The 21,263-nt window shown below is 42.4% G+C and overlaps 2 protein-coding genes across 2 annotated transcripts; both read left to right on the top strand.

Moving 5' to 3' along the window:
* Positions 1–3,771: 3,771 nt before the first annotated feature.
* Positions 3,772–4,658, top strand: LOC109548892 (vomeronasal type-1 receptor 1-like; the record flags this gene model as incomplete). Its single annotated transcript, XM_033844070.1, is given in 2 exon segments — positions 3,772–3,904; positions 3,907–4,658. Coding segments are annotated over 2 exon segments (885 nt in total), but the record flags the coding sequence as incomplete, so codon positions are not given.
* A 1,580-nt stretch (positions 4,659–6,238) lies between these two features.
* LOC109548919 (uncharacterized) lies at positions 6,239–20,930 on the top strand. The gene is made up of 4 exons (XM_033844793.2): positions 6,239–6,495; positions 7,121–7,159; positions 7,769–7,898; positions 16,456–20,930. Exons 2-4 carry the CDS (start codon positions 7,127–7,129, stop codon positions 17,847–17,849), a joined length of 1,557 nt encoding a protein of 518 aa, XP_033700684.1. The 5' UTR covers positions 6,239–6,495; positions 7,121–7,126; the 3' UTR covers positions 17,850–20,930.
* Positions 20,931–21,263: the final 333 nt, after the last annotated feature.

Genomic DNA, 21,263 nt, shown 5'->3' with positions numbered 1-21,263 from the left:
CCGCAGGAGCGGCGCCTTTGCTGGAATCTCCCAGGGAAAGGGTCAAGCAATGCCACGGGGCTGCTCAGAGCTGAAGGCCTTGTTCTTCTAGGTCGGAGAGAAGCTTCGCTTCCTTTCAAAGGGGCGAAGGCCAATTTCTGGGGAGCCCGAAGTGCATTTAGAAATCCTTCAATGCTATTGATCTCTGAAGTGTTTAGAAATTCGGATTCCATGCGAACATTGTCTGGTAGATGTTAACATTGTCTGGTAGATGCAAGTGATTATACATTATCCTATTGTCCTGTAAATGCACGCAGACTGAGGCATTAAAGTCATTTTTGTGAGCTTTAGTACGTTTTGTCTGGGAATTTAAAGAAAAGGAAAAAATCACCTGGGCCACAGTAGACAAGATAGAGGAGGCATATTGGACGGCTCTGACGAAGCCGGATGTGGTGGGATCCGGGCCTCTCCTTCCTGGTAGTCAATGATTAATGATTATGCCAACTCAGTGAGAAACACCATCTTATCCATAAAACATTAAATCATTTTATCTAAAGAACATAAATCTGTTTAACACATGCACATTCCTTTTTGTACTACACAGCTGACAGTTTCTCTTGTACGAAATATAACATTGGCTATTATTTATTAAGGAGTACTACTCTCTGTACATTTATAAAATAGAAAGTTGTTGATAAACAAAATTTAACTGACTACATGTTAAAGATCTAAATGGGGGCTTCCCTGTTGGTGCAGTGGTTAAGAATCTGCCTGCCAATTCAGGGGACACGGGTTCGAGCCCTCGTCCGGGACGATCCCACATGCCGTGGAGCAACTAAGTCCCTGCGCCTCAACTACTGAGCCTGTGCTCTAGAGCCCATGAGCCACAACTACTGAAGCCCGCACACCTAGAGCCTGTGCTCGGCAACAAGAGAAGCCACCGCAATGTGAAACCCGCACACTGCAACAAAGAGTAGCCTCTGCTCCCGGCAACTAGAGAAAACCAGCGTGCAGGAACCAGGACCCAACGCAGCCAAAAATAAATAAACTAATTAATTTTAAAAAAGAAAGAAAATAGTTTTCAAAAAAATTAAAAGTATATAATCATGAATGTATCTCTTAAACATGAAATTCATTCATGAGCAGAGCATGTATGTGCATTTCACACCTACAAAAATAACAGTGACATCAAACACATGGTCAGAGTTTATGCATAACAAATTTCCTCCCCCCAAAAAATTTCCTTTTTAGATCATTTGAATCACGATCCAGTCATTTTGTCTTTTAGACCAGTTGTAATTAATATTTCTCTCTCCTTCAAAACTTGTTTTCGTGAAGAAAATGGATCATTTGTACAAGATCATTTCCATCATTCTACTATCTAATTGCAGCTGTTTTATATTGTCTAACACCTTCTTCCAAATGGCCAATAAATGCATAATTTGCTCCAAAGGGTGATCTAATGTTTGTTCATATTTTTGTCAAGGATAGTTCCCAGGTGGTACAATGTCCTTCTCATTGCCTACAATGGAGAGCCATTATGACAGGCTGTATTTAACCCTTTCTGTGACATGAGGATTGATCATGAGGATTGATCAGCACAACCATGTGCCCCAATATCAGTTTCCCACAGCCTGTCATCGGTTGGTTGCAGCTGTCACTGATGATCATTCTGTAGATCCACTACTATACTAGAGGAAGCAGAATGTTAATATTCTATTACAATTTTTGTATTTTCACTTAGAATCCTTCTAAAAAAACTTTTCTGCATCCTCTATTTGATTACCTTGAAATAGTCTGTACTGGAAAGACAGTAGAAATCATTCATATTTCCCTTTATTTTTATGTTTCCAGAATAAATAGTCAATTCCTTAACTTTCTGAAAGGTTTCTGACTCTGGCTTTGTAGCATTACGAGCATGTGGTTACTTAAAGTACTTGATGTATTTAAAACTTGTCCAGGTAATTTTCTTTGAGATTTAATTTGTACCATAACTGTGGAGGGGGATGCTTTTCAAGTTGAATCCTGTGTCATCCTCATTCTCACGTGACCCCAGTTGTGTGGTAGACTGTCCTTGTGTCCTGGATTGAATAGATGTTCCATCTTGAACATTTCCTGCACTAGATCTGGAATTGGCAAATTTTTTAAAGATGCTATTTTCTTTCATGAGAAAGTGCATTTGGAGAACACAGCCTGAGTAATTTGGATGGTAATTACTCAGAACAGGGCTATCATCTGTAGATCCCTTTAATGAGAGGAGATACAATATACATATATGGTTTAAACATGGTTTAAACAAATACAGATCAAGTTTAAGTTCATTCTTCCAAACAAGTTTAAAATGATATAATTTTTCCTTAAATTGTTTCCTTTCAATTTTTCTAACTTTTGATCAAACTGTGACGAATCTCTTGTATAATGTACTTATTAATTTTAAATATAAATATTTTCTTGAAATATAAACATGAGTAAATTTTTTAAATCTCCGTAAGGATTTTCCACAGATATGTTTCAATACAAATGTACAGTCAAAACTGTTTTTTAAAATGTACTTGGGGAATTCCCTGGCGGTCCTGTGGTCAGGACTCTGTGCTTCCACTGCCAGGGGCCGAGGTTGGATGCCTGGTCGGGGAACTAAGATCCTGAAAGCAGTGCAGTGCGGCCAAAAATAAAAAAAGTACTTTAAGTATTACTATTTTGTATGGATAGACTACAACTTTATTACACAAAGAGATTTATATATTTGTTTTACTTTTGTCATTAAATTTGATTGATTGTTTTAATTTTATTTTGATATAATATAGTTTAATAAATAAGTAAAATATTTATATTTACCCCAAAGTCAAAATTATAATTGAGGTAAATTAATTCAGATATATCTAGTTTCTATTCGTCCCTCCACATTGTTTAATCTCTGCCCGTCTATATCATTACTTATTGAAGGTTATAGTTCATTCTTTAATTGTTTTTAATGTAATTGTATAGATAGATAGGTAGAGAGAAAATGTGTATTTATCTACATTATTTATATTCTTATTCCTTCACAATCATAAGAATAATTGTAGAATACTAAACATCTTTTAACCCACTTGCCTTTTCTCACTTAAGAATATATCCTGAAGGTAATTTCATACATGGAGGAAAATGATCTTCATTCAGTTCATGGCTGTAGGAAAATATGTTCTGTGAATGGTGCATCCTTTATTCAAATACCCCTTCATATGAACACTTGTATGAATTCCATCTCAAGACCTTTATTAATAACCACTGCACCCATAAGTATGTACTCCTATAATCCAGTTAAATTAAGAAAACGTGTTACCAAAAGAGAGGAAATCATGTGCTATGTTTAGCAGTAGATACAGCTGAGCAGAAGAAGGTGACACATTTATGTTCATTTATCTTTCTAGCATTTATTCATTTATTTCTATCTCAAATTAAAATCAATATCTCCTAGATATGAAAGTGAAGGGTTGGACTTCCCTGGTGGTGCAGTAGTTAAGAATCCACCTGCCAATGCAGGGGACACAAGTTCGAGCCCTGGTCCGGGAAGATCCCACATGCCTGGAGCAACTAAGCCCGTGTGCCACACTACTGAGCCTGCGTACCACAACTACTGAAGTCCGCACGCCTACAGCCCATGCTCTGCAACAAGAGAAGGCTCTGCAATGAGAAGCCCGCACGCCACAGCAGAGTAGCTCCCGCTCACTACAACTAGAGAAAGCCCACCGAAGACCCAACGCAGCCAAACAAAAATTAAAAAAAAATAAAGAAGAAGAAAGTTAAAGGCATGTCAACCTGGAAATGGAAATCATCTTCCTCACTCAGACTGGAGTTGTGATCCTGGGAAACTCCTCCCTCTTTTGTCTTTTAAACTTCACTTTGTTGACTGGATAGAAGTTGAGATCCACAGATCAGATTATCAACCACTGGCCTTAGCCAACAACTTGTCTCTCTTCTCCATAGGGATCCCACAGACAATGGCAGCTTTTGGATTGAAATATTTCCTGGATGATGCTGGATGTAAACTTGTCTTCTATTTACACAAACTGGCCAGAGGGGTTTCTCTCAGCACTACCAGTCTTCTGAGTGGTTTCCAGGCCATTAAGTTTTGCCCCAGAACCTCTTTATGGGTGGACTTCAGAATTCGATCCACAAAGTGTATTGGTTTCTGTAGTTTTCTTTTCTGGATCCTACAACTCTTGGTAAATGTCTGTATTCCTATTAGAGTAATTGGCCCAAGAAGTAGCAAAAATATAAGTGTAAAAACAAATTATGGATACTGTTCCCCACTCATGCCTGATAAATTTATCAGCTTATTACGTGTAATTATATTATCTTACACGGATGTTATATGTTTGGGCTTCATGATCTGGAGTAGTGGGTACATGGTCCTTTTCCTGCACAGGCACAAGGAACAAGTCCAACACATTCACAGCAACAGACTCTCCCCCAGACCTTCCCATGAGGCTACAGACACGCACACCACCCTGATTCTAGTGAGCTCCTTTGTCTACTTTTATTGTCTCTCTTCCATTTTGAGTCTTTGCATTACTCTTATTGTGAATCCAAAACAGTAGCTAATGGACACGTCTGTGCTAATAGCATCACTTTACCTGCTTTCCTTTGTGTTCATCAGCAGTGACACCCATGTCTCTAAGTTCTTCTGTGATTTCTGAACCAGGAAAAAAAGTTTCCTAATCTAGCTCAAATAGCTATAAGTCTTATGATTTCTCCAGTTGGATCAATATTAATTTGTATTTTTAATTTTTTAAATTACATGATTGTCGGTCCAAATTATTCTGCTAGAATTGGGAATATAATAGTAAATAAGAACAACCCTTGCTAAATAAGCAAACAACAGATCTATACACAAATTTTGAATTCCCTTTTACTAAACAAACAAAAAAATGGAATACATATATATATATATATATGAATACACAGGCAAACACAGAGAGATGCATTCATGTGCAGACAGAATTCATAAAAGTTACCATGGCATAAACATTGCTTTTCTCCACAAGATAGAATTATCAGACTTTTCACTTTGCTAAACCAGAAACAACAGCCTCTAAGTGGAGTCGCTCCTGCTAACACCAAGACTTAATACCTAACATAGCTGCAGTTATAACCTTCCCCAGAAATGTAATCAGAAGCAGTAAGTGTGGAATTGTGAGGTCGGTACCAATTGGACCATCTGTCACAAGGGCCGTCTCCATTTCTCAAAGGAAGATGAGGTAACCCACCTCAAAAGAACTTTTTTCTCCAAAGGGAGATGACCTTATGTGAAATAATCCTTTTTTGTGTTTATGACTTCCCTGTGTTGCCTTTAAAAATCTTTCTCTTTCCGTGGAGCTTTGAAGCTCCTCTCTACTTGCTACATATGATGCTGCCAAATTCATAAATCATTCAATACACACATTTAGATCTTTAACATGTAGTCAGTTAAATTTTGTTTATCAACAACTTTCTATTTTATAAATGTACAGAGAGTAGTACTCCTTAATAAACAATAGCCAATGTTATATTTCATACAAGAGAAACTGTCAGCTGTGTAGTACAAAAAGGAATGTGCATGTGTTAAACAGATTTATGTTCTTTAGATAAAATGATTTAATGTTTTATGGATAAGATGGTGTTTCTCACTGAGTTGGCATAATCATTAATCATTGACTACCAGGAAGGAGAGGCCCGGATCCCACCACATCCGGCTTCGTCAGAGCCGTCCAATATGCCTCCTCTATCTTGTCTACTGTGGCCCAGGTGAGTTTTTCCTTTTCTTTAAATTCCCAGACAAAACGTACTAAAGCTCACAAAAATGACTTTAATGCCTCAGTCTGCGTGCATTTACAGGACAATAGGATAATGTATAATCACTTGCATCTACCAGACAATGTTAACATCTACCAGACAATGTTCGCATGGAATCCGAATTTCTAAACACTTCAGAGATCAATAGCATTGAAGGATTTCTAAATGCACTTCGGGCTCCCCAGAAATTGGCCTTCGCCCCTTTGAAAGGAAGCGAAGCTTCTCTCCGACCTAGAAGAACAAGGCCTTCAGCTCTGAGCAGCCCCGTGGCATTGCTTGACCCTTTCCCTGGGAGATTCCAGCAAAGGCGCCGCTCCTGCGGGCCTGTGTGCCGGCGGGAACTCCATTACCCAGAAAGCTATGCGCTGAGCGGCAGCGAAGAACACCCAATGAACATCCAGACTTTCGGCATTTCCGGGAGGGCGCACTGGGCGAAGACGAGACTTCCTGTATTTTGTGGCGGTCATTTTGGCAGTCCTTGGGGTCAGAGCGCAGAGTCTGTATTGGGGAGACAGACAGAGGAGGCGCGGGAAGAGGCTTTGTCCCCAGTGACTAGAGGCGGTTCTATAGTCGGGCACATCGCCGCTTGCGGGGCCGGTCTGGAGACGTTGGTGCCCGGTCCGTTCGGGACGCTCGGCTGTCCCCTCTCTGCCCCGGCTTGTGGCTCAGGTGGCGGCGGCGGCGCCGAGGGACCCGCCTCAGGTAAACGCTCGTTCTGCGGGTCCTCACCGCCCTCGCCCCACCAGACACTAAAGCCCCGAGTGCGGGGCGCCTGCTCTCGTGCCCGCAGCCCAGGCCCTGGTGTCCAGGACGGTGAGGTGGCCGTGTGTGGGGCCCTGTTTCTGACAGACGGTGTGATGGCGCGTGGCAGAGGGTCACAGGTGGAGGCACCGGCAGGTGCAAAGGCTGGGAGGTCAGATTGAGCCGGGAGGATTGGGGAAAACTGGGGTCCGTGTTGCTTCTGCAGGGAACAAAGTGTGGGTAGAGTCGCACCTGCAGTGACAGGCTGAGGAGTTGTACCTTCCTTCTTAGGGCTCTTGGAGCCATGGAAATTTTTGCGTAAAAGGGACATGATCTAAGTTAAGTTTGAAAAAATACCCAGAGTCTGTTCAGTGGAAGCACAAATTGTAGGGCTGCTGAGGACATTGCGGCAGAGGGCGTTTGGGGTTTTTTCCCCAAGGACACAAAACTGCTGAGAGTCAATACAGAGGTTAGATGGTCGGTCCGAGATTACCTGGCTCTGGTGACTCCCAGGGGTGCAGGGAAGGCCTGAGCCCCTAGTAGGATGCCATGCTCACATCCCTCTAAGACCTGCCTCTTCCCACAGGTTTCCATGGCTGCGGAAGTGCTTTTGGAACCTAATCAGGTAAGTGGCGGTTTCGTCCTCCCTCACTGGTCCCAACCCCTATTTTCTCCAAATTTGTGGTGTCATGAGACTTGTCACGTGCCATTTTCCCAACCTTTGTGTGTGGGGACCTTAGAGAACATTAGCTCAGGGTCCTGAGTTGAGTCCAGGGGTTTGATGGAGGGGTTCCCATTTCAGGCCACCAATGGAAAGAGATGTAGAAGCTTATCACTAAAACGGGAAGTGCTTGGAGGTGAGGCTAAGCTGGTTTAGGGAATTGCAGGTCTCCTTCCTTTCTGGTGAGAACAAACTGGGTGTGGGGAGTAAGAGTCAGACTTGGAATGACTGCCTGTGAGGTTAGGCGTCTGTTCTGCAGGCAGTGGGAGGTCTGGATCAGATGAGGGAGGTGTACGCATCTAGGTCTTAACAGGCCCCATGTGGTTGCAGAGTGGACAGCAGAGTGAACACAGTGCTGGGAGTATGAGAAGACAGCAGACACCAATGGCACCAGGATCTGGGATCTCCTCTGAGATCTTAGGAGGAGGATGGACATGGGGTAGATGTGTGAGGAGATAGATTGTGGGTCTTCAGGAGTGAGGCTGTTGATGATTTCATCTGTCTCTGTCCTAGCAGGGAAGTGTGACCTTTGAGGATGTGGCCCTGTATTTCTCCTGGGAGGAATGGGCTCTCCTTGATGAGGCTCAGAGATGCCTGTACCACGATGTGATGCTGGAGAATTTTGCACTTACATCTTCATTGGGTAAGCTCTTACACCTGCCCCTATGCCCTGGGCAAGGCTTGGCCTTCCTCTTTTCTCCGGGGTCAAGTATGTCTCCATCTAAACCATGGGTACTGCTTCCTTTCCCAGTTGCCTGGGTATGTGCTGTGGTTCAAGGGTTGAGCTGAGTGCATGTCTACTTCTCATCCTTATCACTCCAGCACCTCCTGCCCCGAAGCTTCACAGGGAAGGATTAGGTATCGCTGTTCTTTAGGTCAGCCTAATGGATCCCACCTGTCATGCCCTCTCTCTCGCTGGGTGACTGTCTAGTTCCATGGCACCCTAGTATTGCTCCCTTCCTGTACCTCACATTTATTTGTTCCTGACTGTGCCTGGAAGTGTAGTCACTTATATAGTCACTGCTTACACAAATTTTCTTGAGAGGTCTTTTGCTAAGATTCTTTTTTCTTTATTTTAGTTGTGGCAATTTTGCAAAACAAAATATTTACCACTTCTAAGTGGCATTTAGTAATTCTCATTGTACAACCATCACAATCATGCATCCACAGAAGTTTTTCATCTTGTAAACTTCAACTCTGTACCCATTAAACAGTAACTTCCCCCGTCCACTCACAACCACCATTCTACTTTCTCTGAGTTTGACTATTCTGAGTGTCACATATTGGCAGAATCATCAGCAGTTTTTTTTTTTTGGTCTGGTTTTTTGACTTAGCATAATATCTTAAAGGTTCATCTGTGTTGTAGTATGTGTCAGAATTTCCTTTCTTTTTAAGGCTGAATAATATTCTATTTTATGAATGTAGCACATTTTGTTTACTATTAATCTATAGGGGGACACTTGAGTGCTTCTACATTTTGGCTCTTGTGTATAATGCTGTTATGAACATGGGTGTGCAGATATTTAGTGTCCCTGTTTCAATTTTTTGGGGTATATATGGAAAATTGGAATTGCTTCATCTTATGTTAAATCTGTCTTTAATAGAATTAAAATTACAGCTGCACAAAGGTTCCAATTTCTCCCATCCTTGCAAACACTTCTGTTTTTTTGGGTGATAACCATCCTAATTGGTATGAAGTGGTAGCATAGTTGGGTTTTTTTGTTTGTTTTGTTTTTGTTTTTTTTAAACAGGCATGTTCTTTTATTTATTTATTTATTTTTGGCTGCATTTTGTCTTTGTTGCTGGGCGCGGGCTTTCTGTAGTTGTGGCGAGTGGGGGCTACTCTTCGTTGTGGTACGCGGGCTTCTCATTGTAGTGGCTTCTCTTGTTGCAGAGCATGGGCTCTAGGTGCACGGGCTTCAGTAGTTGTGGCATGTGGGCTCAGTAGTTGTGGCTCGCGGGCTCTAGAGCCCAAGCTCAAGAGTTGTGGTGCACAGGCTTAGTTGCTTCGCAGCCTGTGGGATCTTGCCGGATCAGGGATCACATCCGTGTCCCCTGCATTGACAGGCAAATTCTTAACCACTGCACCACCAGGGAAGTCCCAGTATCATAGTGTTTCAATTTGCATTTCCCTAACAGCTGGTGATGTTGAGCATCTTTTTGTGTGCTTATTACCCTTTTGTATATCTTTGTCGGAGTAATGTCTGTTGAAGTCTTTTCCCAATTTTTTTTTTTTTTTTTTTTTGCGGTACGCGGGCCTCTCACTGTTGTGGCCTCTCCCGTTGCGGAGCACAGGCTCCGGACGCGCAGGCTCAGCGGCCATGGCTCACGGGCGCAGCCGCTCTGCGGCATGTGGGTTCTTCCCGGACCAGGGCACGAACCCGTGTCCCCTGCATCGGCAGGTGGACTCTCAACCACTGATCCACGAGGGAAGCCCTTTTCCCAACTTTTGAATCAAGTTGCTTGATGTTTTTGTTTTTGAATTTTAGGAATTCTCTATATATTCTGGATATTAATTTTTTTATCAGATATTTGACTTGTAAATATTATCTCCCATTATGTAAGTTGCCTTTTTACTATTTTCTTAGCATCGTTTGATGTACCAAAGTTTTTCATTTTGATGAAGTCCAGTTTGTTTTCCTTTTGTTCCTTGTGCCTTTGATGTCATTTCCAAGGAATCACTGCCAAATGCAATGTCATGAAGTTTTCCTCTGTTTTCTTTGAAGCATTTTATATTTGTAGCTCTTAAGTTTATATCTTTGATCCATTTTGAGTTAATTTATGTACTGGTGTCCATCTAATTTCATTCTTATGCATGTGGTATTCAGTTTTCCCAGCATCATGTGTTGAAAAGCCTGTCCTTCCCTGTCGAATGGTCTTGACCTCGTTTTTGAAAACCATTTAACCATATATGTGAGAGTTTATTTCTGAGCTCTTTATACTGTGCCATTGGTCTGTATGTCTGCCTTGATTCCAGTATCACACTGTTTTGATTACTGTAGCTTCACACTGATAACTTGAAATTTAGAATTGTGACTCCTCCAACTTTGTTCTTCTTTTTCAAGATTGTTTTGGTTGTTTGTTGTCATTTGAGATTGCATATGAATTTTAGGATGAATTTTTATATTACTGCAGAAAACATCATTAGAATTTTGATAGGGATTGCATTGAGTCTGTAGATGGCTTGGGGGTCATATCGACATCTTCACAATATTAAGTTTTCCAATTTATGAGCATAGAAGTCTTTCCACTTACTGTCTTTAATTTTTTTTTAGCAGTGTTTTATATTTTTTAGTGTACAAGTCTTACTTCCTTAGTTAAGTTTATTTCTAAGTATTTTATTCTTTTGATAGATAGTTTTATAAGTGGAGTTTTTTCTTAGTTTCCTGTTCAGATTGTTCATTGTTAGTGTGTAGAAGTACAACTGTGGAAAACTGCCGCCATGTCCTGCTTGCCGTCTGCCGCACATGGTGGGTAGTTGATCCAGGACCTTGCTTCATACGTGTGGAGGGAAGCCCTTCCCCTGAAGTTAGTTATGACTTACAGCAATTGGGTAAACTACACCTGTGTGTAGAATTGAAACATTTTTCTTTTCTCCCTGCCTGGTGCCTCCAGAAATTGGGGACTCTTGGGTTCTGAACAGCCTTATCAGGGGAATGGAAAAGGCTGACTCCTGACATGTGCAGGAATCTCAATATTTTGGGAACTTCTAGAAGAGAAAAATCCACCAAGGCATAATCTGGTGGCATGCCTTTGGCATGGCTTTCCTGGCCTTGAGAGGCCTTTTGGGAATTCATTCTGACACTCCTTCTGAGGAATTCCACCACAACTAGTTTGGAGGAGCCTAAGTGGTCAATTGACCACACTTGTTTTACAAACAGATTAGTTTCGATTTGGCTGTTTGGTGGAGATGAGGGTAATTTCAAGGAGAAAAAAGGCTATGTTTTAGTGGATATTAAATTCTAGTTCTGTTAATTGAGGTTTGTATTTATGAAAGTTATTATGTTAGCCATACTTTTGCCCTGATGTTCTGGATGGAAAGAAACTTATCTAGTGAAATTGCCACAGAGTGTGTGACAGTGTGACTGTGTCACATTAAGTGTGACACTGCTTGCTTTAAGTCTGCTACTAAAAGCACATGTACAATGCTTGTGTGACAATTGGGTATAAGAAATATATGGTCTAGGGCTTCCCTGGTGGCACAGTGGTTAAGAATCCACCTGCCAGTGCAGCGGACATGGGTTCGAGCCCTGGACCAGGAAGATCCCACATGCCACGCAACAACTAAACACGTGCACCACAACAACTGAAGCCCACGTGCCTAGAGCCCGTGCTCTGTAACAAGAGAAGCCACCAAATGAGAAGCCCACGCACCACAATGAAGAGTAGCCCCTGCTCACTGCAACTAGAGAAAGCCCATGTGCAGCAACAAAGACCCAATGTAGCCAAAAATAAATAAATCAATTTATTTAAAAAAAAGAAAGAAAGAAGTATATGGCCTATAAAGTGTTTGCCCATTAACATTCCTCTGAGCCTGTTCATGAGATCTGATTGGTTTTTCCCCACCTTGTATAACTAGGCAAATATAAAGGAGGCCTAGCACTGAGGGACATGATCTGAACCTGGGGTAGGAGCCAGCACCCCAGCCTAGAGGGACGGATATTTTAGTCATCAATATTTTCTACTGAGAGATTTGCAATCAGAAGGGGAAATGATGGGGAAAATCTCCATGTGTTGAGGTATAGGGGAGTCATTCTGGCTTAACTTAAATTTTACTGATCAGAGCAGCCTATTTGTGATCTTTCAGACATGGGTTGTACATCTGCTTTGGCCATTGAGGAAGGGAATGTGTTTGAAAGTCAAAATGGAGTAACTTGTTCAGACATCCAAGGTGAAACTAAGGGGCCATCGTATACATGATTTTAGTCACGTTCTTGTGTTATTGAAAGTTGAGTTTTTGAACTGTTTTACAGACTAGGAGAAAAACCACAGGCAGGTGTGTTATCTCAGAATGTGGTTACTGCTTGTGTTTTGCTTAATTGTCATAATCTCCCCTGTGTTGTGCCTGTTAGATGTCTTAAATTTCATCTCTAGCCTGAAGGAGGAAATCTATTCCACGACTGAGCAGCAACACTGGCCTCACTGTGAAGTGAGTCTAATTGCTGGGTCTCCAGTGAGATGTGATTGTCAACCTTCTCTGGACTTCCATGAAAAATTGACCTGGCTACTATGACTATTTGGGGACTACTGACAATGGGGGAGAAAGACTCTCACCATATTTTTGTCCTGCATGCCAGTACATCAGAAGGAGCCCTGTTGAACTAAGATCTCGCATGCTTCATGGCACAGCCAAAAATTAAAAAAAAGAAAAAAAAAGAAGGACCCCGTTGGTAAACGTTACTATACAGCTGACTGCCCATGAGCCTCCCTTGGCTATGCTGTGTGGAATGGAATAGGCTGGCTTCTGGACACATAAGTCCAACTAGTGGGATTAACTCTTTTTTGTTTGGAAGGATCTAATGGGTCCAACCTTAATGGCACTCAACCTAGCATGGGGAGACAGATCTGTAGTGCGACTGCTGACCATTGGCCAGGTCACCAGAATGTTTCTTTAAAATCCGGACCTCCCCATGGGGGTAGCTCTGGGTTTATGAAAACCCGGGGTGGCCTTACCTTCCTTATAACTGGACAGGGCACTCTTACTATTGACTCTCTTTCCATTGACCTTGTAAGATCTTGGCTCCAAAATTTGCCCACATCCTGGCAAATGACTCTTCTGAGCATAGTAGGTATCTTGATACTCTGAGGCTGCTGCTGTCTGTATTGTATTTGTGGTATCTGGTTGCAGTGCCCCCTACATACTTGACCCCAGGGATATCGCAGAAGAGGGTAGACCAAGATTGTAAGGGTCGTGCAGTGTGTGTAGGGGTAGAGTGTATGGTCAGGCCACTCAAGATGGCTGTTCTCTTGCTCTCTGTACATCCCCTGCCCGACCATTGCCTGCTTCATCTATACCCTATGCACATGACTGACCTTCCTACTCACTTGCCCCAGGCCCCAGCTAGTGATCATTCTTATCAAAGGGGTGGTGAGGGGTTTGCCTCTCTACTGGTTTCCCTGGTAACTAATGAGCCCACCTGATGCCAGTTCCCCTATAACTGGTAATCTTCTGTTCCCCCGGGAGCAAGGACTGTTGTCATGTCCTGCCCATTGTCTGCTGTACAGGGTGGGGTGTCACGTCAGGACCTTGCTTCAGATTTGTAAGCTCCCCCATCCATTAAACCATTGATGTCTCTGTTGCTGGGAGGAAAAAAAAAAAAACACAACTGTTTAATTCTTTTTTTTTTTTTTTTTGCCACACTGCCTGGCTTGGAGGATCTTAGTTCCGGACCAGGGAGTGAACCCAGACCTTGGCAGTGAAAGCTCTGAGTCCTAACTACTGGACCACTAGGGAATTCCCACAACTGTTTAATTTGTATGCTCTTCCTTTGCTGAATTCATTTATTCTAACAGTTTTGTGGTGGAATCTTTAAAATTTCATGAGCTATGGATGCCTTTTGTCTTTCCTGCCTAATGCTCTGTCTAGAATTTCCAGCACTATGTTGAATAGTAGTGGTGGAAGCTGGTGTCCTTTTCTTGTTTTTGATATTGTAGGAATACTTTTCAGTCTTTTACCATTGAGTACAATATTTGTCATGGATTTTAAATCCTTTGCTTTTATTATGTTAAGCTAGTTTCCTTCTATTGATAGTTTGTTGAGTATTTTATTATGAAAGGGTATTAAATTTCGTCATGTGGTTTTTGTGCATTGATTGAGGTGGTATGATTTTTTTCCTCATTCTGTTAATGTGATATATTACACTGAATTTTGTATCTGTTTTAAAAATATTTATTTATTTATTTATTGGCTGCATCAGATCTTAGTTGCAGCACGCAGGATCTTCCTTGCAGCATATGTGATCTTTCATTGTGGTGCATGCTTCATCGTGGCGTGCAGGCTCAGTAGTTGTGGCTTAAGGGCTTTAGTTGCCCCGCGACATGTAGGATCTTAGTTCCCTGACCAGGGATCGAACCCATGTCCCCTGCATTGGAAGGTGGATTCTTAACCACTGGAACACCAGGGAAACCCCTGAATTTTTTATGTTGAACCATCCTGGCAAGTTGTGTCTTGTAGAAAGCATATAGTTGGATTATGTTCTTTTATCCATTCTGCCAGTTTCTCTTTTGCTTAGAAATTTTATTCCATTGACATTTAGAATAATTACTAATGAGGGGGGAATTACTTCTGTCATTTTGCTATTTGTTTTCTACATGTCTTTTGGTCTCTTTTGTCCCTTGTTTCCTCATTACTGTTTTTTGTGTTCCACTTGTGTTTTGGTAGTAAAATGTTTACACTTTTTGTCGTTTCCTTTGTGTACTTTCTATAGCTATTTTTTTCTTTGTAGTTACCATGGAAATTACATTTACCATGCTAAAATTATAACACATTATTTGAATTTATACCCTTTTAGCTTCAACGATATTTTAACAAGGGTGAAAGGGGGTGGAGGGATAAACTGTTGGTTTGTATGTCCCATGATTTTTTTTTGTTGTTGAAAAATGGGTGTTTGTGTCTTACATTGTGGTAACTTGAGATTCAGTTCTCCCTCTTCCTAGGGTTTGCTGGGATCTGTTTGTTTGTCTTTCTGTTTGTTTGTTTAATGGCTATAGGGTGTCTCCAACCTGGAGATCAGTCTGAGGTATAAAGTTAAGGTCTACTCAGATTTTTTTCTTACCCAGATATGCATGGTGACTTTGTAAATTCCCCTGCATATATGATTGATTTTGAGTGCCTTAGTCCTTGAATTTCTGCCTATCAAAATGAGACTAAGAGAAAAATGATGTGAGGGGGGTGGACGGAATAGACGCCTGCCCTTTAAATCCCCTGTGAAATTGCCTCAGCTAGTGAGGGGAGGGCCTTTGCAACATTGGTAGTGTGGTTTCCAACAATGGCTGCCCAACTCTGTAGCACTACCATCATTAGAAGCAGCAAAAAGAGCACAGATTTCTGATATTTGGAGGACAGATGCCTTATTGCCCAACCTGGCTCCTAGAAGCTTCTCCAGGAACACATACATGGTGCCTGCCCCAGGGCTCAGAGTTAGGGGAGTTGGAGAATGAAAACCATTACCATGTTAAGAGCTGAAAGTGATCAAAATTAAAGCAGTTTAGCATTGCAGAGGGGTTACATCAGATTGATTCTACCAGTATAGTTGTCCAGAAGGGAAGACACATTGCTGGTTCTTACTTTTCTGCTCTCTTACCTCTGTCTGTCCTTAGGAACTTTTTTGTAGTATTTAAATAGCTTTCTGGTGGTCTATTGTGTGCTGAGTTGTCTGGGACAGTATTGGCTACTGACTTGTCCTGTCATTCCCTTAGGAATTGGGTACTCTTGGTCTCATGCAGATCCTCAGATGAGGCTACAGAAAATGTCCTCTGCTTCACAGGATGGACATGACTCCATTCTCAACAAGATGGGCTCAGAGCAGGCCTGACACAGATGAATGGCATTTGAGAGAGGACATCACTTCAGGGCTTTGTCAAAATCATACAAAGAACCTGTCCTGTTTAATTGTGTTTTGGTGCCATTGCTAGTGGCCACACCTCACTTCTACCTTCCCTTCTCCATTCTTAACACTTTGCTGACTTGTCATTTCTACTAGTCATTTTTATTCTGACTCCAGCTGAGAGCTACTCCCCACCTCTCTGGACTGCTTACCTCACTTATTCCTCACACTGTTCCCTCCTTAGTGCATTCCCACTTTGTAGTGTCCTAAAGTGTGCAAGTGTCTAATTATCCTTAAGCATTTTTTACCTTTGTTCCAGTCAGATTTTTCTGGGACTGGACTGGACTTCTGCACAGCATCCCGTTGTCAGCAGATATAATCCTGCTAAAAGCCATTAGCAGAAGAATGAGCTGTAGGACATGCCTTTCTCCCTGGGCCACACCCTTTACTCATGTCCTGTGCCTGGGGAGGCCCACACCATCCTGTGAACTTAGGGAACCAGTGGGGCAGAGCAGCTGCTTCCTCAAGCTGACCCCAACTTTCTTTTCCTGAAAACAGTTTCATGGACTGATTCTTTGATGCATCAATTTACATTTGTGATTGTTTTGCCCCCTCTCAATATAGTTAACGTGTACTTCACCATCACTTTTTCAGGCTGTTGGCATGAAGTGGAAGATAAGGAAACATCTCCTGAACAGAGCATTTCTGTAGAAGGAGTGTCACAGATCAGAACTCTTAAAGCAATTTCATCTCCCCAGAAGGCCCAGCCCTTTGAGATGTGGGGCCCAATCTTGAGAGATATTTTGCACTTGCCTGAGCACCAGGGAATGCATCTTGGGCAGAAACCATACACGTATGGGAAACAATTTTATTTCACTGCCAACCTTCAGCAGTACCAGGGGCAGCACATTGGAAAGATACCCATCAGAAGTTCTGCAGACCAAGACTTGTATGTAAAGAGTTGCACAACCCACTTGTCAGGGAAATCCATTATCTGTATGGAGATTGCGAAGGACTTCTTAGCCAGCATGGGATTTTTCCATCAACAGGTCATTCACACTGAGGAGAAGCCAAACAACAGTAATGAGTGTGAGGCTGTCTTTCACAGTGGAAAAAAGCATCAGAACTGGGGAGAAGGCAAAAAAGCCCTCAACTGCACAGACACACTTGTTGAGGACCAAGGAGTCCTCACTAGAGAAGGGCTTTACGAGTGCAGCAAATGTGGAAAAGCCTGTACCCGAAGATGTAACCTCATTCAGCACCAGAAAGTCCACACTGGAGAAAGGCCTTACGAATGCCATGAATGTGGAAAATTCTTTACCTACCTTTCCAGCTTCATTATACATCAGAGAGTTCACACTGGAGAAAGGCCTTATGAGTGCAGTGAATGTGGGAAATCCTTTAGCCAGAGCTATAGCCTCAATAGCCATAGGAAAGTTCACACAGGAGAAAAACCTTATGAGTGCAGGGAATGTGGGAAGTCTTTTAGTCAAAGATCTAACCTCATTCAACATCAGAGAGTTCACACTGGAGAAAGGCCTTATGAGTGCAGTGAATGTGGGAAATCCTTTAGCCAAAACTTTAGCCTCATTTACCACCGGAGAGTTCACACTGGAGAACGGCCTCATCAGTGCGGTGAATGTGGGAAATCCTTTAGCCGAAGCTCCAGCCTCATTCACCACAGGAGACTTCATACTGGAGAAAGGCCTTATGAGTGCAGTAAATGTGGGAAATCCTTTAAGCAAAGCTCCAGCTTTAGTTCACATCGGAAAGTCCACACAGGAGAAAGGCCCTATGAGTGTGGGGACTGTGGAAAATCATTTAGCCATAGTTCCAACCTCAAGAACCACTGGAGAGTTCACACTGGAGAAAGGCCTATTGAGTGCAATGAATGTGGGAAATCGTTTAGCTGCAAATCTAACCTCGTTAAACACCTGAGAGTCCACACAGGAGAAAGGCCGTATGAGTGTGGGGACTGTGGAAAATCCTTTAGCCAAAGTTCCAGCCTCATCCAGCACCAGAGAGTTCACACTGGAAAAAGGTCCTGAGTGCAGTGAATGTTGGAAAAAATTTTCAGCTGCAAATATAACCTCATTCAACACGAGAGACTTCACACTAGTGAAGGGCCATAGATAGCTGGGATGTGCAGTTTCCTTCTAGTGTAATTACAGTGGAGGATAGAAGTTGTGAGGGAGCCATTCATCTGAATTAAAGCCCATACATCCAAAAATCTGCAGTGGGGAGTGTTATGTAGGAATCCTTAAGGAGCTGTGTTATACTTTATTTCCTGCCAGGCTCTTTCTAGCTTTATGTCACTGCCAGTATGACAGAATTCATTTCACCTGTGTTACCCAGCAGGTTCACACAATGTGCAAAAGTTATCTCCCAACATGTTCAGGGAAGTTGACTTCTGTCCCATTCCTATTTGTGGGGTAAGTAATGAGTAGTCTTAGCTCTTGTGGGATCCTCATTCCCTTCCCATTTCCAAAGTAGGGCCTGGACCCGATCCAGTTTGGGCCCAGTGGACCCAGTCTGAGTTCTATTTGTGACTTGACAGGAAGGACTGCATTTTCAGGGACATGTTTGTTTATGGTGACATTTCTTTTGGATTTTCCCAGCCTCTGAGTCACAAAGCTGGGAATTGCAAGCCTCCTATTGCTCTGCATTTTGCAATAATAAAGGCATTAATGTTTAAGCCACCTTTGGTGTTGGAGTTCCATTCACTGTGTGAGGTGATCTGAAAACAACTGGGCTCTACCAGCATTAAGGACTGCACAGCTCTCATGGTGGGAGGGGGGTCCCATGCTTTGTGTGCCTCACATGTCAGTATGATTAAGAATATAGCTCTTGGACTTCCCTGGTGGTGCAGTGGTTGACAGTCCGCCTGCCGATGCAGGTGACTCAGGTTCGTGCCCTTGTCCGGGAGGATCCCACATGCCACGGAGCAGCTAGGCCCGTGAGCCATGGCCACTGAGCCTGCACTTCTGGAGACTGTGCTCCACAATGGGAGAGGCCACAGTGGTGAGAGGCCCGTGTACCACACACACACACACACACACACTAGATATATATAGATATATATATATATATCTTTCTGGTTTTGGTCTAAGGTAAATATATTGTTGCCCAGGGTCTCCTAGAAAAGACTGCAGGGTTTTAGGGTCCTAATTTGTGGACTGGGTATCAGGATTTTTTGTGGGCTCAGAAAACACCCTGAGGAGCCAGGAAGTTATGACAGCCTTCAGTGCTTCTGATAACAACACAAATTTTTTTTCTTATTCACAGTAAATATCACATAATGCTCAGCAGTTATCCTGCAAAAGAACCACATGCCGTGATCCCCAGAGTTCACTAGATAATGCCACTGTAAGACTAGGGCCAGGGGGAACCATCTTGGTAAAGAAACCCTGGAGCGGAGGAGAGTGCAGTGGAGTAGATGGAGTGTGCCCCTTCTAAAATTGCATCAACAAATGCTCCATTGACTCTGACTGTGCAGTATCAGTGGGCACAGATGACCAGAAATTCTCACAACCTCCAGGCAAGTGTATATTTTGTAGCTGAGGTCCTTGTGAAAGAAAATAAGCTATTGTTTTTCTGGATTCCTATAGCCTCTCTGGGATGTTCACCTAAAGGCCATTGCTACAGAGGCAGAGAAACAGAGAAAGGAAATCCCTTAGTCCAGGGTTCCCTAACCCACTGGCCCTGGACCAGCAGGCACTGATTCGTGGCCTGTTAGGAAGCGGGTCGCACATCAGGAGCTGAGTGGTGGGCGAGCGAGTGAAGCTTCATCTGCTGCTCCCCATTGCTCACGTTACCTCCTGAACTATCACACCCCACACCCCACCCCCCACCCCCCCTCCCCTGTATGTTGAAAAATTGTCTTCCACGAAACCGGTCCCTGATGCCAAAAAGGTTGGGGACCACTGCCTTAGTCCACAGTGTGGCTCTGTGACCAGCCAGCATTCCTGTTAACTCAGGTGGGAAGGAATCTATTACTCATCAGTAGTTGCTACCACTAAAGCAAGGCTGTTCCTCCAAGGTCATCAGAAAAGTGAGGCAATATAGGATTGCTAGGCCTGATTTTTGTTTGTTTGTTAGTTTTTGTTTTTTGGCTGTGCCATGCAGCTTTTGGGATCTTAGTTCCCTGACCAGGGATTGAACCCAGGCCATGGCAGTGAACCACTGGACCTGCCAGGGAAATTCCCCAGACCTGAGTTTTTGAAAAAAGTGAGAGATCTAGATTTTTATTTTGAACAATTTTGTGAATTTTTATTCAGGTATAGTTGACATGTGATATACTGTATCTATTTGAAGTGTATAAATTTTTACATATAGAACCACAAAGTCTCATCATAATCATGATAATGAACATGTCTATCATCTCCAGTTTACCTCATGCCATTTTATAATGTCCTTCCTCTCCCCCACCCACAGATCACCATTCATTTACTTTTATTTATGGTAGATTAGTTTGTATTTTCTAGAATTTTATATGATTTTATTAATGAAATGTTTACTTTTTTTCCTGGTTTCATTCATGATTAATAAATATTTTGAGATTCTTCAGTGATCCGTATATAAGCAGTTCACTTTTTTTATTGCTGAGTAGTTTCTTTCCTATACTTATAGTATTTGTTTATCCATTTGTCTGGTTATGGTTATTTGGGTTATTTCCAGTTTTGGCTATTGTAAATAAAGGTGCTAGAACATTTGTGTGCAATTCTATATGTACGTATGTATTTTCACTTGCCTTGTGTTAGTAACTCAGGGTGTAATGCCTGACTCATCGAATAGGTGAATGGTTAACTTATGAAACTGCCAAACTGTGACCTGAAATTGTTGTTTCCTTTTACATACCCACCAGGAGCATGCAAAATGCTTCCACATTCTTGCCAATACTGGTATGGTCGGTCTTTTGAGTTTCCTTAAATTTTGAATTTAAGCAACCAGTAGTTTTAATTGCATTATTTTCCATTTGTATATCTTCTTGGTAAAATGTCTGTTCATATCTTTTGACTATTTTTCTTTTCATTAACAATTAAATACCTTATTTTTATCCTCAATTTTTTGCGTGCTACATACAATGTAATTACCACAAAAACCATGTATATACCTTAAATTTAATCTGCATTGTTCACATATTCTTCTTTTTTTTTCTGCAGTATGCAGGCCTCTCACTGTTGTGACCTCTCCCATTGTGGAGCACAGGCTCCGGATGCGCAGGCTCAGCGGCCATGGCTCATGGGCCCAGCCACTCTGCGGCATGTGGGATCTTTCCAGACTGGGGTATGAACCTGTGTCCCCTGCATCAGCAGATGAACTCCCAACCACTGCACCACCAGGGAAGCCCTATTCATATATTCTTAAATCTTGACTTTGAATAATATACTGAAGTCCTGGTTTGTAGTATTTTCCAGTTCGCCTGATACAAATACTGCCACCACGGACAATTTCAAACTAGG

This window comes from Tursiops truncatus, chromosome 19 (genome assembly GCF_011762595.2).
Source record: "Tursiops truncatus isolate mTurTru1 chromosome 19, mTurTru1.mat.Y, whole genome shotgun sequence".
Classification (NCBI taxonomy): domain Eukaryota; kingdom Metazoa; phylum Chordata; class Mammalia; order Artiodactyla; family Delphinidae; genus Tursiops; species Tursiops truncatus.
The sequence above is the reverse complement of the archived record's forward strand: the minus strand, read 5'-3'. Positions and strand labels throughout refer to the sequence as shown.